An 18,161-nucleotide genomic window follows, 5' to 3' on the forward strand; every position below is an offset into this window, starting at 1 on the left:
TGAATCAATAAGGAGGATTTCCATTATCGTCGTTTTTGGTAATCCAACATCAAGTTACAAGCTTCTAGGCTGGCAGAAATTCGTGGATAAAATATATTGATTACCGAGCAGTCTTGTTGAAAGCGGAAAAATTGTGGCATTAAAAAATGTGACAAGAAGATACTAAATAGTACTTTTAAATGAACGCACTAAGGTTCAAGCAAAAAAAAAATAAGGTTTTCACTTTTGATAGTGTGTATTTTGTGTTATAGGTGAAATGTGAATGCCAATATTGTTGGTACAGTGGTTTAGGAGAGACGAGGTTGAAGAGCTCACATTTAAACACGTATGAAACTATACGAAGAAAAACCCAACACATTTGTTCCCACCCAAAAAAAAAAGAAAATGCGCATAACTGAGTGCAAGAATAATGAACGGATTCTACTTGAAGAGCTACCAAATTCGGGCTTCAATTTACGCAAATACAACTGTAAGACAATAATACATCGAACTGGCAAGGCATTGAATCACATCGGGGGAAATTTCCTTCCTAGCTTCCTATAGTACCTTCTGCAAATTTTTGAGGAGATATGCCGTATATGGACCTAGAGTTCGAGCAAATGCCACATGTATCGACAAGGTATATTTGGGGTTGTTATCTTGCTGCAAGACAAAGTGTTATTCTCATGCCTAAGTTGTGAGACACAAAGCACAGCACCTTAGACTAATTCTACAATGGTATGTTCTTTTACATAGGCAGGCTGTTTTCTTGGTTATTTTCGGACATGAAGGGTTTTCTTCTGGTCGGGCGACTATGACTATGATTTACGTGTGCTCTAAAAATGGACCTGCCCCCATATGTGTCGTGGCATCTTCTCCCAATGAGGTGGCGCTTTTAAAGGTGCCTGCGAATGACGTCCCGTTGTTTTCGAACTGTCAGCTTCCGCAGTTAGGTCGTCACACTTAGTACATTATTTTATATATTTAATCGTGTGGTGTACTGCATTCACCGAAAACCCTAGTTCGTTTTTGCAATTTTTACGGAAATGTTCACCTACTTCACAAAGTAGCGACAGGCCACGTAACGTTACCACTTCAATTTTTCGGTAATATTGTCATTCAGCAAAGCGTGATATTGAAAAATATTGACTTTGTTTCGATTTCTGTTGCAAATTGTTGGAAAGTTCCTACTTGACTAAAAAAGTCTTGAAAAATAGGGCGAAGTACGAACTTTAAAAGGTGCTACTTTGGTACTGAAAAGTCAAAGATGTTGCCAAGTACGACTAAATCTAAAGGATATAAAAGATTTGCTAAAAAATTATGGCAACATATTTAAATCATTGCAAAAAAACTTCTGATTTGTCATTTTCAAAAAAAAAAACCCTGTTTATTCATCTTTTCGATTTCGATAGTTTTAGATAATTACCGATTTGAGGAGTCTAGATAGTAAAAATACCTCCTCTTATTGGTGAATCAGACCACCAATCCAACCAATTAGACATGAAGCAGCGCGATTAATCGGAGTTCAATCAAATTTTGAAAATCAATAATATCAGATGATTTCACTCACCAAAGTCGTATCCATTTACTCTTACAAAGGCGAGCTATGATAGAATAAGATTAAATTATCTTTTAAATTAGTTGAATATTATCTTTTGTTTTTGATTTTCTAACAGAACCGAGTAGTCTTACGGGTGGACCCATTACATCATTGAGCAGAAATTACTTTTTGTGAGCACTGTCTACACATTACCTTACTTTGAAATCCTCTACCAATCTATGTCAAAGCGATCATTCCACTACCTTTCGAACGATAAAAGCTCAACAATGTCTATCACACAAAGTGTTCCTATTCATATTAATTTTCTCATCGCTACCATTCATATTATATTTCTTTTTTAAAATTTCCTAACGTCACAACACTGAAGTAAAATGTTCGCATTTGCATTATCCTCTCTATGTTACTGGTATTTGCGATTTGAAAATATGGCAGCGCATTCTTTTAGATTATAGTTCGTATGTATTTCTTTTCAATATTATATTCTTCTGATACACAATGTCTCCGTTTATTTAAATAACTTATATACCGTTTTTACGTTCACACACATTCTTAACACACCTGTAGATTTTCACAACATTACGTTAAGCATAAATATTGTTGTTATTGTTCTCTTAAATTAAAAATAATATACTAACATATCTTTGTAACTGTCGCTTGGTTTCATTTCTTGTGTATTGTTCGTACATTTTTCATATCCTAATTTGCTTCTTCTTATCTTTTTCCTTACTCCCTTTTTGTATACACAGTGCATCTATCAATACAGGAAAGTTATGAACAACAGATAAAAACAATCAAAAACAGATAACTTATCAACGATATCGAATACTTTTATTACTATGCACACTTGTACACAAAACAATTTTTTGAGCGTGACTATACTTTTGTAATGTCCATTACTTTTCATACAAAATTGTAAGAGCTACACGTAAGGATATCTTCGCATTTGGATAATCAAAATAAATTAAAGCACAAAACAACAAGGAAATGAACTTGGGGAAATTATTGGACACGGCGTATAGCGATTGCTTCTCTATTATCGATTTATAAATACTAACAAATTACGTAACAGTTTGTAATAAATAAGTTTAGGAAATAAATTCGGGCGGAAAATTTAGTCAGGGAGCATATGAACAAAACTAACAGGAAACATTCCATGTCGTGATGGATTGCCTTCAATTACACCCTCCATCCAATTTTCGTCATCGGTTCGTTCGTTGAGGACAATAAGAATTTCTCCCTCGCGAAATTCTAATTCGTCGTCATTATCGGCGGCACAATCGTAAAGAGCTCGACATCTTCTGTAGCCAGTCTGTGAAAAAACAAATCCATCCTAGTTTAATCCGACAATCTTACATGGAATCGTTCGTATTAAAATATAAAATTATGATTTATTAAATCTGATTTCAACTCACATAATTTTTCGATTTCATTGCATCAGCTATATCTAGTCGATCACTATCACTGGCTGTGAGAATATTCGATTCGGCTGAGCTATCTAAAGGGCCGGATGAATCTAATTCGACGTTCCACGACTCATAATCGCCATAATTTGATCCAGGTGATTGAGATAGAATCTTTAAATGGTTAAAAAAAATAAGCGTTCAAATATTTATCTTCGAAAAATTCTTCTGTGTGAAATTGGACAGAATGGGACATTTCAACAATGTATACAATAAACAACAAATACATGGATTAGTTACGTAAAACTGAGCAGATTTTTCAGCGTATGCCTTTGTAATGTTAGAATTGGGAATGTTTAAAGCATTTTGAATCGATAGGCATGGACTGCATCTTTACGAAAGTAAGCGGAACATTCATGAAATGAAAATTGTACACTCCAACAAAAATAAATACCCTTTCAAGTTTCGAAGATATCAACAACTTTGCTAGTCTACGCTGTAAAAATGATGAAAAATAAATGTCTTATTTTTATCGTTGTTTTATATATTTGGATTGGATATTTGATATTCAAGATACTTCCTTTCTCGACATGAATGATGTTTTTAATGAGTGTGTACGAGGATCATCGAAATGCAAACGAGAATTTCAGAAGTTGTCTTTTAAGAGAGCTATCTGATTTAAGTCTAGAGGGAGGTCACTTAATTAAAAGCTTCACAAAGCGTGGTATTCAAAGTATAACTCATGAAAGAACTATGTGAAATTAAAACTTTAAGTGAACCGAAACATGCTGGGAGTAGCTGCTGGTGCAGTCTTGAGATGACTAAATAAACAGTAAAAAACTTGCGTGCAAGAGAAGTGCACAGGAAAAAGGGTTTATAAACAGGGCATGAGGTATTGCCGAAAAACGCCCATTCATAGTCAAGAGTGTTTTAGCCACAAAGGAATGGTAGCAAAATTGAAGAAAACTACATTTAACGCTTTTATCAATATCGGAACTATATGCACGATCATCTACAATAAACTAGATTCCACTAAAATCTCCGTTCATTGAGCTTTCCAACCTCTGTACGCGTAACAAAAAACGTTTTTTTCAAAATTTCCCCACTTCTTGATCACAATTGGATGGAAAAGGACCCTTTTCGCAAAAATTGAGATGCTTAACGGCTGACAATTTCGTTCATCAGACAGAGGCATCCTCAAGCAAAAATTGAATTTTTGTCTCGACTCAGACCAGGCGTGTGAAGTAAGATGATGGGATTCTGGAGAGTTTTCCTCTCCTCTCCTTCTTGCTGATGCTCCACTGATGACGATGAAGACGAATATTTCATTAGAATACTTGATAATAGAGGACTGGAATGTCGGCAAGAAATTCCGGATCAATTTAGAAAAGTATTTATGTACCTATCTGAAATATTCAGTGAAGTATAAAAGGGCTGAGACCCACTCTCGGAGTCAGTTTAATTCCAGTTCCGGAGTTAAATGTTACATAAGCTATAGAATGATATTACCAATTCGAATTACGAGTAAGAATTCTGATTATGTGTACTGAGAATTACGAGTAAGGATTCTGTTTACGAAAGCCTCTCCAATAAAACTGCGCCACTCGAGGTATTGGAACGCATTTTGCCCCAGGCATGATATCAAAATCATACTGGAAAATTTCAGCAATGAAGTATGGAGTGAGCGGTATTCAGACGATACATCAGGCCCCCCAGATTGCATAAGACCCATGAAAACGGATTCTGAATCATACAGCTAACAGTGTCGCACTAAATGCTCGTTGGAAGTACCTAGTTTGCGTGGAAAGAAGTCCACAAGCAACGTTAGCCCTTTTTAAACGGAACCACTTTTAATCAAATTGCCAACATGTTAATCATCACGTTAATCACACCACCTTTCACCCTTAATGAATGTTAAAACATATAGGAGAGCCAATATATACTCGGACTACCATCGTGTTGGCATTGTGCTCCTAACCAGAGTGACAACACCATCTGACAGTCAGGTGAGAATAAATACTGGAGCGATTCAGAATGAAGTTTTCCCAAACATCTAAATATAAGATGTGATTTACGTGATGAAATCAATAAATCGAAAATCACAACCGATTATAGCAACGAAGACAAGATCCGTACACAATTGTTGGCAGCCAACAGAGCTTATTTCAGCTTATAAAAGCTATTACTGTGTGAAGAAAATGACCCTACCATTCCGCAGAGACTTGAGTTCTTAGCAAGAAAAATTGCCGCATTCGAGAGGAGAGGAGCATAGTTCCTTATTTATGCAGTTCTAGCCCGGAAACCGTTGATTATGACGGACAAAGGCCCAATAATCAAAAACAAGTTGGGAAGTTTGAAGGGATTGCAAAAATTATTTTTGTCCCCGTGACAATTTGAGCCTGATCTTCCATTTAATTTATTTACAGTGCTCGATTTTGTCAGATCATTTCTGGTGTGTTCTGTGATTTTTACAATGGATAAAAATATCGAACAATGCTGCTTTCAGGAAAGATTCCGTGGCGTTAGTTTATGTCCGCATCATTGATCCTTATAAAGTGGTGGAGCAGCAGCACTACTAAAGCTACTCGATCAATTGCACCAGGTCAATAAATACTAGATTTTCCAAAAGCATGGCGATCCAGAAATCCCATAAGTCGGGACTCTATAAAACCCGAAAACCATTCAAGAGTCGTAAGCTGGTTGTGGTCTAGAAACGCGTATATCTACAAGCAGCGGACGCAACTCCACAGGAAGTTAGCCTGGCTACGTTAATATCCCACAGCCCCTAGTAGACCAAAATGTATAGTCTAAAAAGGCAATTCGCCACCCAATAAATAGTATTTGACTATTGCAAGGTCGCTAATTCTAAAAGAAATATTTCGTTTCTGACTAATTCCAAAAACTACGTTGCGAGACTGGTATAAGAAGAACTCTTTGCGAAAAACATATACTGTTTGAAGAAGAGTAAACTATAATACTATAGCCAGTTTACGTCACTCCATAGGGTCTTGGACAAGAATGTAAATGGTACCTTATAGTTGTAATCAATGAGGAACATTATCATTATTGGATGAACGTAGAAAGCAGCGTGTGAAATCTGGCAATACCTTGCAGCAGGAAAACTCCCTTTGGCAGTTTTCTGAATCGCTCTTTTCGATGTTTTTAGGGTCTCAAATTATGTCTATATTGTCCCAGAACACAGATGTAATGATTTTAATTTTTTGGCGTAGGGTAAAAACGTGTAATGCCCTTGTTCAAAATGTCTTTTGGTTTTAGATGCGTAGTGGGCAACTCAAGTTCCTTTTCCAGTAACGATAGAGCGAAAATCATCGCCTCGTGTTTGTAGCGCTCCAAAAACTCTTTTGAGGTCTGCATTCGATTTAATTTGTATTGCTCTGTCAGCTGTTTTGTGACCCATCTCGCAGATAGTTTTCGATATCTTCCGTTTCGTGGAGCAAAGGCGTAGAGATTTCCGGAAATATCGCGGATATTTCATTAAACATTAATATGCGATCGATTATCAGTAGCAATTGAAGGCTGCTGCTCGTTTGATCGTCATCGGTAAAATCACCCAGAGCCTAAATTCTATTGCCTGGCAGTCCGGAGAAACTCTGGTTCTGTGATTTAAGTAATTTTTGGATCATTATATCATGTAAATCATCCGATGAAGAAAAAAAAACCGAAACATATATCGTGTCCATCCATTATGAACAGTTAAGCGAAGTCAAACGAAAACAACAGGTTGTGTGGTGACTTATAAATTCAAGTAGGATTCCTTTAATCCGTTACGAATACTACTAATATCATTTATGTAGACTATCCTCGCATAATTTACTTGAGCAACCAAGAGGTCATAGGCAAAATAGTTGCATTTGACTTGCCGCGCTCAAAAATTTACATTGGAAAAATGGTCAATATTGTCATGTATTTGGCTGTAATGATGTTTAAACAAAGCACTTCAGACAATTAAATTAAACTATCGATAACGTTGTTATCGATCGTTCGGAGCAGAAGGTGAGAACCCTGCAAAAAGCCATAATTCAGCCAAGACATGACACAACGTCAGTGACCAGCAATCGGATCCTTACGGACCTGGCATTACAGATTAATAATAAGCCTCTTTGTCCACATTTGCGTTCCAGTCTTTGAATGTGTTATAACTTGATTCATTTTTTAGTAGTTTTATATTGTGCTACTCTTATATAATAAGTTGCAAAAAGGACTAACTATTTCTCCTGTTGGACACCCGAGCGCCTAATTTATAACAAGGGAATCAACATAATACCGATTTAGAAAATTTTATTTTTTTTATCCCAGACAACCATCAAATGGCGAATCACGATCACCGTTTTATTTTCTATCCGCGGCTCACTGACGTCAACGATGCTATGTAAAAAATTGCATGATAGCAATTCAAAGATCACCCTATAAAACAAATAAAGAGAACTCAAGAATTGGCGCCATATATGTAGGAAGACCTTTTTAAGGAGTAGAAACCTAGGAAATATTGTGCATGCAATGTAATGATTGAAGAAGGAATGGAGCTCCGGGAGTTGGCAAACAGTCCTTTTATGAGGAACCCACAAATTTTATAAGTGCTAAGAAAGTGCTGTAAAACAACGCTTACTCTGTCAAGTAAAGAATTTATCACATAACCTTATGCTTAAAATTCCAGCAAGATATTGCAGTTAGCTGATTCATGTACAATCAATTAGATCATTTAGAATAGTCTGCTCAGAGCTCTTCGAACCATTATAAACTATCTAAAAACGCATAGTTCTGGCCTACATTTGGTCATCCAAGAAAACAATATAACCGCAGGTGGACGTAAATAGCTCGATATTAAAAATGATAGCGGATAGTTTTACGGCAAAGGGTGTAATAAGGAATATTATTTTCCATTAACATGCTTAGAGTAGATAAAAGCCCGTTCTAAGAATTGATATATGCTCCCGGCTTTCCTGGGTACTTGCGTTCAGCCAGGCCTAATCCGTTACTAGGACATTCTTTTTAAGCAAGACAAAAAATCGGTCATTGCCGACGGATTGACTAAATATTATATGTCTATATATATCTTCTTACTCCAATATATACAGGGTGCGGCAGCATAACTTCCTTTTTTCAAAACTCAATAAAAACTATTGTATGCATCGGAAAATATTTATTTATTTTTTATAATGTAGGTACATGTCTCAAGTTTTTATTTACATTATTTTGAAGATCAAATCTATTAGGTGACGTCCCCCATTCTCCTTACATTGCGTAAACCGATTTCTGGCGTTTGTCATGACTCTTGTTAGCATAGCAGGTGTTATGTTGGCAATTTCTTCTTGGATGTTGGTCTTCAAATCTTGTAGGGTTCTTGGACGGTTCAAATAAACACGGGATTTCAAAAAACTCCATAGAAAAAAATCACAAGGGGACAGATCGGGAGAGCGTGCCGGCCATTCCAAATCGCCTCTAATTGAGATAAGGCGCTCTGGAAAGTGTTCCTTCAAAACAGCCATCGATGCTCTTGAAGTGTGTGCTGTTGCACCGTCTTGTTGGAACCAAGTGTCCCCCAAATCCAAATTTTCTAGCCGTGGGAAAAAAAAATTCTGTAGCATGTTTACATACCGGTCCGAATTCACTGTCACTGTAACCTCATTTTCCTCAAAAAACCAGGGACCAATAATTCCAGTTGAGGAAATTACACACCACACTGTGACTTTGGGTGAATGCAAAGGCTTTTGAGGCAATTCTCGAGGGTTGGTATCAGCCCAGTAGCGCATGTTTTCTTTGTTAACCGACCCACACAAATGAAAATGGGCTTCATCGCTAAAAAAAAACAATAGCACCCTCGGGAGCGACATCAAGAAGAAGCTCACACGCGTTCATCCGAGAATTGAAGTCACGTTCTGAAAGTTCCTGCACTATCGCCATCTTATAGGGATGAAAATGAAGATCATCACGAAGAATTCTTCTCACAGAACGATCGGATAGTCCAAGGGCAGATGCGTGTTTGCGCGCAGAATGCCGTGGCGATCGCAACATTGACGCTCTCACTGCTTCAATGTTCTTAGGTGACCTAACGGGCCGAGGGACTCCAGTTCTTCCTTTTGTCGCACTTGCAGTTTGTCTGAATGTAGTGACCCATGTAACAATTGATTTACGGTCTGGGACGAGAGCCAACGGGGCTAAATTAAAGTGATTCCGAAATGCACGCTGTGTTGCAATAACCGAACATCCGCTTGAAAAGTAAACCTCAACGGCAAAGGCACGCTCCTCACTATTCCAACGCATGATGGCGGCTGAACCGTGTCGGGACAAAACTTTACAGTATCCCCTCTTGAACGAGACCACTAGCGCTCCGCTATGACATCAACTAACTGAGTGGCGCGCATTTTAAAAAAGGAAGTTATGCTGCCGCACCTTGTATATTTGGTTTAAAAAGTGATGATTACGGATACTCAATAATGACGAGCGCAATGCTGACCACATTGCCTCCTAGTGTTACGGTCTTGAATGAAGTGCTCTAACACACTTCAAGGCCCTGATCCAACATGGATTGTTGCGCCAACGATTATTATTATTAATAATGACGGCATCAGTTCTCTATATTTACAATTTAACTGATAAATCAATCTAATAATCATAATCAATTATGAATTTATCTGTAGATGAATTACAATAATTGGTAGAAAAATATTTCGTATTCCTTCAAAAACCGATAATTTATAAACAAATAATGACGGTTAAATCCGTGTATCTCCTCTGTAGTATTCCGCTTTCAAATAATATTTGACCATTAGATTGATTGATTATGCCCTGTTGCCGTTTATTTATAAACTGGACTAGAATCTTTATTCTGATATTATTCCCACAGTTTCAGTATAACGATCATAGAAGGATTTATTTATACAAAATAAATTATATAAACTGTAGGCAATAAATATACCACACCCAAGCCATTGAAAAAAAACTGTAGTCATTTGAACATATCAAGAAAGAAAGAACAGAGTAAATAATTAAGAAAGTAGTAAAGCATTTGTTTTAATATTTTTGCATAACGCGGTAAGTACTCACCTTTCGTGGTGGAGGAATGGGGCCCTCATCCATTGAGCTAATACTTTCATTTGATTGTCCGTTGGATATACCTCTCTCTGTAAAAAAAATTGTAATGTATCGTAAATGACTGAAATGTTTCTAAAGCAAATTTTTAAAATTTCCATTTTTGATTTCACAGATATTGAAAGGCAAGGTTCATCTTATCCCAATATTATTTGGCAATCTATTGTCATTTTAATACAGCTATTCGCTATAGCCATTTATAATAATTCAACAAATTCCTGATCTACCACTTAAAACTTGCTAGTACGATTGCGAATCGGCTACTAATTAGCTTTTGTACTTTTAACGATAGAAATGGTCGAATTAAAATTCTTATCTGCATTATCAGCACAAATAACTTCAAGTTCTTAGTCGAGCCACCTATGCAGATAGCTGACTGCTAGATAGCGTTCGGTTCAGTTTTCTTCCCATATGTTTGTACGCGCATTTTTCTTGCATTTCACAGAAATTTACTTTAGTATGTTCCCCACATTCTGAATAAGACCAATTCTCACTAAAGCCAAGGTTCAAATAGGTTTTACTTATAATGACAGCAAAGACTCTTCGATTTGTATGGAATGATGAGAATGAATGTTTATAATTTTTGTAAGATATATGCGTTTTCGCCAGGAATAATGCCAATATTAAAACTAATGCAAATTATGAATGATACCACCTGTTTTCAGAAGAAATAAGTAATTTTTACCAGCTTATCCCAAAAAATGAAAAAGATGAAAGCCAAGAATGAAATGATTTATAAGGGAATTAATTAGGCAAAGTAGTTAATAAGAGGAGGAAGAATTCAAAACCCATGTGATCAAATTCAAACAAAAATCCCACAAATTATATATATTTTTACTCATACAAAGTTTTCTTCAATTTAATATTACCTGACGGTGGACCCGGTGGTGGTAATCGAGGACGTGGTAACGATTTATCAACTGGCTTCAAAACTGGTATTTCATTAGCTGGCGGCAAAACTAATTTCGCCCCAACCAAATTCACATTACGATTTAGCGATTCACCACTTGGCGACCGTTTGTGTCCGAACGTTGTCATCACATTATCACCGGAATGTTTTTCAAATTTACTAGCAACCATTTGTTGTTGTGCAGATGTTGGTATAATCGCGTCAAACCTCTCATATATCCTATTATCACAGTGAAAATTACGTCCGCTTTCTGTACGTAAGTGAGGTAGTGTACTGTACGTTTCAGTTTGATTTTTATGAGTAGTTATTGTGCGCATTTCATTTTGTTCATAGTTGGGATTGTGTCGAGGTGCGTGCGGAAGCGTACCATAGATTGTAGAGTTGTTAGCGGGGGGTGCTGGAGCAGTGCGTTTCTTCAGTGAGTTTACATTTACTGGAAGTAGAAGAAAATTGGATATATTTCATTATTTGAGACCTAGATTTTGAGAGGGTACCCAGTTCTAAACACAAATTGAGACTTACACGTTGACGAGGACTTTCGATTATTTTGATTGTTAACACACGTACTAGACGGCTTTGTACCACTTGACGTTGAACTAGGACTAGAAACATTACCGCTTACATGTTGAGCAATCGGCATGTGCTGTTTGGGACTCGTTCCCGCTTGTGCATATGGCATTGTTGAAGGTAAAGTAAATTGCCGGTTCGATGGACAACTTGAACTTGGACTAGAACCACTCTGAATAGAATCACATGTTGATGATCGCGATCGAATCGCAACAGGTGAATCACCACCTGCAAAACTTGGGGGTCGTGAGCGTGTTCTCTGCAAGTAAATTCAAGCTATGAAATGATATCCTTGATTTCAATAGTTTAAATGAATCTACCCGTTCGTCAATCATTGTATCATCATCAGAGAAATCAGTGGAACCATCTTCATGTAAATTCCAATCTGTATTGATGTGATCAAAAGCACTTTTCTCCTGACGCATGGCACAGTGAATCTGAAAATGTAGAAGTTTTTTGTTCATATATAGCAGTAGTCTAAGGAATTTCTGAAAAGGAGTAAGAGATATTACAAAATATTGTCTGAATTTGAAATTTGAGCGAAACTGGCCAGACTCATCAGAATGACAATGGGTCAGTCTAGCCGGCACAGACTTAGGATTTAAGCAAAACGATGGGCTGGCCCCATAATAATTTAACATGGCTCTAGAGTACATAATCCGGAAAATATCATGACTCTAAATAAAGCCGCTGTTATTTAAATCATCCAAGATAGTGGCCTATGCGGATGATATAAATATCCTGGCACGATCGAAAAACAACGCGGAAGAGGCTCTGTGAAGCTTGACGAAGTAGCAAAGGAAATTGGCCTGAAAATGGACGAAGTGTACACCAAAATCATGACACAACAAAAAAAGACTTTAATCAGGCAAAACGTGGCACTAAATAATTAAAATTTCGAACTGTCAATTCTGAAAAATAAAAGTGTACACAGGAAAAAAAGCTTCACAATGTTTAAAATGTTGATTCGAAATGCCTTGTATTACGCAGCAAAACATATTCGATGAACCAGGCCCAAGAGCAAAAAATAAATGCTTTGGAACATCGAGTCCTTAGGAGAACCATAGGCCCGTGAGGGTGCTCGGCAGATGGCGAATGAGATACAACATTGAGTTGTACCTATTATATGAGGAACAAGCTCCAGGTGGCAGGACATGTAAAGCGTATTGTCGCTGGAAGAATTCCCGGGCGCCTAATGAAGGGAAACGGCCACCAGGAAAACCCCGAAACAGATGGGAGAATTAATGGACAGCGCAGGTTACGTACTGATTGGAATGGAGGCGAAGACTTCGAGAGGCTAAAGACCGACATTAGAGTGTAGCGTCATAAAAAAAGTCCTCCTGCACTCGTGATATTATATTCCTCCTCAACCCTCGCCATTATAAACTAAGATTAGAGTTGAACTCTTCCGCTCAATTCCGCGAAACTTTTTATGCAAGGCGATCTTAAACTCTCGATAAATTTTACCGTAACGGTACACTGCAAGATTACAGTACCCTATAGAAGGCAATGTGGCCAGCATTGCACTCGCTCGAGACTATTGCCCTGATTTGACATCAAATCACGATACAAATTCCGCTGCCACCAACGAGATTTGAACCGTGACCTTCCGTACGACAGCCTTGTGCTCTAGCCACTCAGCTATCCGGACAATAAATATTATTAAATATTACCGGCATCAATCCTAAGTGGTTTGAATATTTCCAGGATTTACCAAGCGCGACGAAGCTGCAGACACCAAACACACCAATTGCAAGCAATCCAAAGGGCAAACAAAACCATGTGTTTAAGGAAGTGAAGATAACAAAACTTTAGCGATGAAAACGAGACAAATCATCTACAAGATTCCCGTAGAACATCTAAAAGGTAGCGGGACAAGTCCATAAACTAATAACTAAAATGTAAATTTACCGAAAGACTGACGGAAGAGCATATTATACACGATTTCGAAAAAAGGCAACCGTAAGATGAGACAAATCGGGAAACCGAAAGCTAGGCGCTTCAGGTATGAAAGGTTTTGTTTGTTTCTTGTGTGAGTATATTTGAGTTTAGAACTATCCCATTTGTACGTAGCCCGTTAAGAATATGCATTTAGCATATCAGATTTAGTACTTCGGGTTGTAAGTTTACACGGTAAGGCAACTTTGAGCAACTGTTACTTTGTTACTAATAGTATGATTCTGATCAAACTTCGAGATAATATGCTTCATATTATATTTTATACTACTACCAACTTTTATAACTCTGACATAAACTTAAGGGGGGTTTTATTCAATTTTCCCAAAAATACGGTAATATACTATTATTAACTTAATTCGAACAGATATCGATATGGAGAGTATTTTGAGGCTTGGGTACCGTATAGAGGCAGCTTCATGATTTTTATCAGATTTTTCGGTTGGGTAGTTTCTGAGAATGGCTCCGTTAAAGAAAACATCACTTTGCACCCCTCTCACTCCCCGCCTTTTTAACCAATCTCAAAACTAAGACCGGCTTCGAAAAGTACTAGACCTTTCATTTGATACTCCACATGCCTATATTTGATGAAAAAAAATTTACACCCCCCTTTTACATGTATGGGGACCCCCCTCCCCCCTAAATCTCAACGTAGGAGGATATTACTCATTGCATGTCTGGGGGTCCACAGTTCCCACCTTCTCACCAAATTTCGTGTCAATCGGTATAGCCGTTTCTGAGAAAGGTGCCTGTGATAGACAGACAGACAGTTTTGTTTTACAAACAAAACCTTAAAAACTATAGAGGAATTTCCTTGGTGTGGGCTTTCCACACAGTTTTTACGATACGGTCTACAACGGATCAAATATTTGTAATTAAACAAGTTGGTTGGGTGTCTCGGTCTTGCTTCCAGGATTTGAATTCCGGTTCGTCGTGGATCTAATCAGCTTATAGCGTACATACATTGGCAATCTTCACATTATGGCTAAGTGACTACCTTGTGAAAAGGAAGTCTTTCAGGTAATGAAGTCAACTGTTAAGGATCAACAATGTGAAAACAAAGTTGATCATCCAAACAAGAAGCAATGTCCTCAATAAATAAGGCAGAACAATCCTGACAAAGATGACAAAACATTTGCTTGACGCATTTCCGGTCAGTGAAAGGAAGAGATGCATGGCAAGTTATATAGATACAACGATAAATTGTATGAACTATTTGACTAGCCACGATCGTCAAAACATATCAGAATGGAATGGATATATCGACTAAACTTCGAACAAGAGAATCTCGAAACAAGTGCTAAAGCAACTCGGGCAAGAAAAGCGGAAGCCAAGGCTTTCGACGGACCCATTATATGATTTTCGTATTTTACTCAAAGTGAATGTCTGAGTTAAATTTCTTGCGAGTTTGAGGGTTTTGTTTCCATACTTTTTTCCGATTGGCTTTTACTGTTTTTTACGATTGAAAATTGTTATTTTCATTACTAAGATACTTGTAAAATAAAATAAGTTGGTGCCATTTTCCTTCATTGTACGAATTAAATCAAGGGAATGGTTAACCTGCTACGTCATCAACTAGCATCGCCGGCAACTTCCAGGATCTAAAATCACAACCGATAACAGCTACGAAATCCGCGTACGGTTGTTAGCAGCCAACAGAGCCTATTTTAGTTTACAAAAACTGTTCCGCTTTGGCCGTCTTATCATAAGATCAAAACAAATTGCGAACTTTTAGCCGTTTTCGAAAGAAGGAACCACTGAAGAATGTTTAACCCCCTATAGGATGATGGATGATTCCGTAGCCTATATAACGAATAAATTTATGAACGGTATCACAGCCGCCTGGTTGCATTTGCATTATCTTTTTCGTCATCTAAGACGGAATTTATTTTCTCAACGAGAATATCGTCATTTCCACATTGCCTTTCTCGATCTAGAAAAGACACTTGACTCGGTGCTATTCAAGGTCATTCAATTTCCAGTGCGAAAACGTCTAATTTCAGAGAAATCTAGCCAACTACGATAAAAATGGCACAATCATTTCCACGAGCACGCGCAGAAATGAAGGAATCGGCGGCGGATGTCATATCGTTTTAGATCGCAATTGGATTTTAAAATTTATGAAATTTGACTGCTCACAAAAGTTGTCGATAACGCGGTGGTTGAGGATGTATTGCCTTGAATTCGAATCCCAGTCGTCATGGATGTTTGTGTTCATCTTTGTGCTATCTCTCGGCTGTGAGCATATCACTTGCACTTGTCTTATTTTATTTTGAAATTGGGAATGAAGGAGAACGACAAAAAGACTGTAGGTGCCCTATACTCCACAAAGGAGTAAACAGAAGACATACTAATAGTTGTTTAGTTCCTGGGAGCTATAGCTTCAAATGACGATGGTATCGTCAACGTATCGTAGCCAAAAAGGCGGTTTCTTGTCTGTGTTTCCCAAGTGCTTTTCATTAAACTTTTCCATGAAAAAATTCGCAATAATAGGATATCTTCATAGAGTTCGTTGCTGCATTGAAAATATGTAGTAGTGGAGTAGCATTGGAGTGAAATTATGATATAGGAATGCAACATCGTTAGTATAAAATTTTGTATGTTATTGATGAAAAGTGCAGAATCCTTTACCCACACGGGGTTGAAGCAGAATAGTGAGATGTTTCGTCACTTCATTTGTAATAGACCCAATATCACTAGCTGTAAGTCTTAAAGGTGCATTGCATTTATGAATGTTGGGTTGACTGTATAATCTAGCAGTTGTGCTTTCGACTTGCAAAGTTTATTCTGAACGTTTGGCTGTTAGTTCGTTTAGTTTCTTTGGTATTTTTTTTCAAATGTGAGGATCGAATAAGTCTTTATTTTCCATTACAGCCTGCTGTATTTGTTTGTTTGTTTGGTTTTCGTTAGCATATTAAACAGTATCTACCAAAGAAAAATTATCAACTTTTGGCTAATCAATCCATATTGGTGAAAAGCGTTTGTGTAAGTTTGAGTTGCCAAGAAAAATTATAAATAAACGTCGAGAGCCTTATTTCAAGCGGTGAGCATCAAAGGAAGACTCGTATTGAAAATATTTGTTTGCTCTATGGGTATGCCACGGGCCGACCCCGCTTGTGAACGGGACAAAGGCTGAAGAAAAAGATATGCCTGGCTAGTTGATAGACAAACGTTGGTGCCTGTAACAATTGCGAATACAGAAGTTAACAAACTTGATACCGTGCAAATCGAAGCCAAGCAACGTCATTTTCACATCTTTCACATGTAAATGGTTGCCTCGATGGAAGAAAACGATAGGTTTCGTTTGGATAGCTTTGTAACTGACGACAGAAATTTGACACACCACGATAATCCTAAATGTAAGAAATTGTGAGGTAGGCGTGGTCATGCATACACATTATCAGCAAACCTGATTGTTCATGGTTCGAAGTTTCTTGTCCATATTTGATGAAATTAATTGTATGTAGTTTATTATGAGACATGTTTCTTCATGACTAATTTTGAGAAACGCATTAATTTTCATGGAAAACAACGCAAACTTGTGCAAAAAAAATTTATAATATTCGAGAACTTGTTCTGCTACCCCATATTTATATCGAATTGGTGAATTGATTTCAAATGCATGCGGAAATTCCCCAAAATAAATAGATATAAAAAATTCTTGAACTCAGGCATGAAATAAGAGATAAATATTACAGTAGCTTACCAGTTCCTGACACGCTTCATGTCCCATTTCTTTGGCAATATCTAATGGAGTCTTATTTTCCGAATTTCTCAGTTCAAAATTTGCACCAGCCCGCAAAAGTAACTTAAGACATTCTCGCCGATCGTGTAGTGCGCACAAATGCATCGCTGTATTCTTCCCCACCATATCCGATGGTCCAGGAGGATTTGTTGCCTTATTTAAACCTTGAGCTGGCATATTTTGAATCAGGAAATCGACAATATGTAACGTTGACCCCATTTCGCGAAGTACAGCTAAATGTAGCGCTGTCTCGCCAACATCCGATGACGGAAGTACACACGTTAAATCTGCTCCCTCCGCCCAAGCTTGTAACAATTGTCCAATTTCGGCATTGATAATTGCCTGTTCCAATTCGCATCGTAAATCATTTTCATCGGAACACATACGCAACACATATCGTTTCGCAACATATTTGGCACGAATGAAATCGTACCGTTCTTCCCTGTAAATCGAATAACACGTTTCGTTATCAAATCACGCATGGTAAATTATTTAGGTCATTAAGTTTTCATATCATACATACATTGAACTGTCGGGACTTAGTTTGCGTTTTCCCAATGTTGCTTCCATTACATCGTTTAATTGAAGGTTGCCCATGGATTTGGCAATAAGTAAATTAGCTGTTGTTAAATTATCTAGCGTCAGACTTTGAATTCGTGAATGGTGTACACCCAAATCTCGATGCACTCCAGAACATTGTATGCATACCAATATCCCAAAATTTATACTTATCCATGTTACATCTATCAAAAGATGTATGTGAGAGGATTTAATGTTTATTGTAATTTTATTTATTATTTCAAATGTATAAATACCATTTGTTGATCCACAATCACAGCACTTATCATTTCCTGGAATTTTTTGGACGTATCTGCAAGAAGAAAAAGCGAATTTCATGATTTACCCTTAATTTGATTGGCATCCATTACGTAT

General features: G+C 37.4%; 1 protein-coding gene across 3 annotated transcripts in view; it reads right to left on the reverse strand.

The window, feature by feature from the left end:
- Positions 1 to 1,637: 1,637 nt before the first annotated feature.
- LOC119651079 (arfGAP with SH3 domain, ANK repeat and PH domain-containing protein) overlaps positions 1,638 to 18,161 on the reverse strand; it is a 107,508-nt gene continuing 90,984 nt past the window's right edge. The window contains exons 8-17 of one of the 3 annotated variants that reach the window (XM_038054424.1): positions 18,044 to 18,099; positions 17,752 to 17,971; positions 17,190 to 17,670; positions 11,848 to 11,964; positions 11,483 to 11,786; positions 10,920 to 11,393; positions 10,006 to 10,082; positions 3,395 to 3,436; positions 2,953 to 3,114; positions 1,638 to 2,870 (exon numbers count right to left, since the gene is read on the reverse strand). In XM_038054424.1, coding sequence (XP_037910352.1) covers positions 2,652 to 2,870; positions 2,953 to 3,114; positions 3,395 to 3,436; positions 10,006 to 10,082; positions 10,920 to 11,393; positions 11,483 to 11,786; positions 11,848 to 11,964; positions 17,190 to 17,670; positions 17,752 to 17,971; positions 18,044 to 18,099 — 2,152 coding nt within the window. In that variant the 3' untranslated portion in view covers positions 1,638 to 2,651. The remainder of the gene's footprint in view (positions 2,871 to 2,952; positions 3,115 to 3,394; positions 3,437 to 10,005; positions 10,083 to 10,919; positions 11,394 to 11,482; positions 11,787 to 11,847; positions 11,965 to 17,189; positions 17,671 to 17,751; positions 17,972 to 18,043; positions 18,100 to 18,161) is intronic. The other 2 variants (XM_038054432.1, XM_038054441.1) reach the window with 2 other exon arrangements.

The sequence above is a fragment of the Hermetia illucens genome, chromosome 1, assembly GCF_905115235.1.
Source record: "Hermetia illucens chromosome 1, iHerIll2.2.curated.20191125, whole genome shotgun sequence".
NCBI lineage: Eukaryota > Metazoa > Arthropoda > Insecta > Diptera > Stratiomyidae > Hermetia > Hermetia illucens.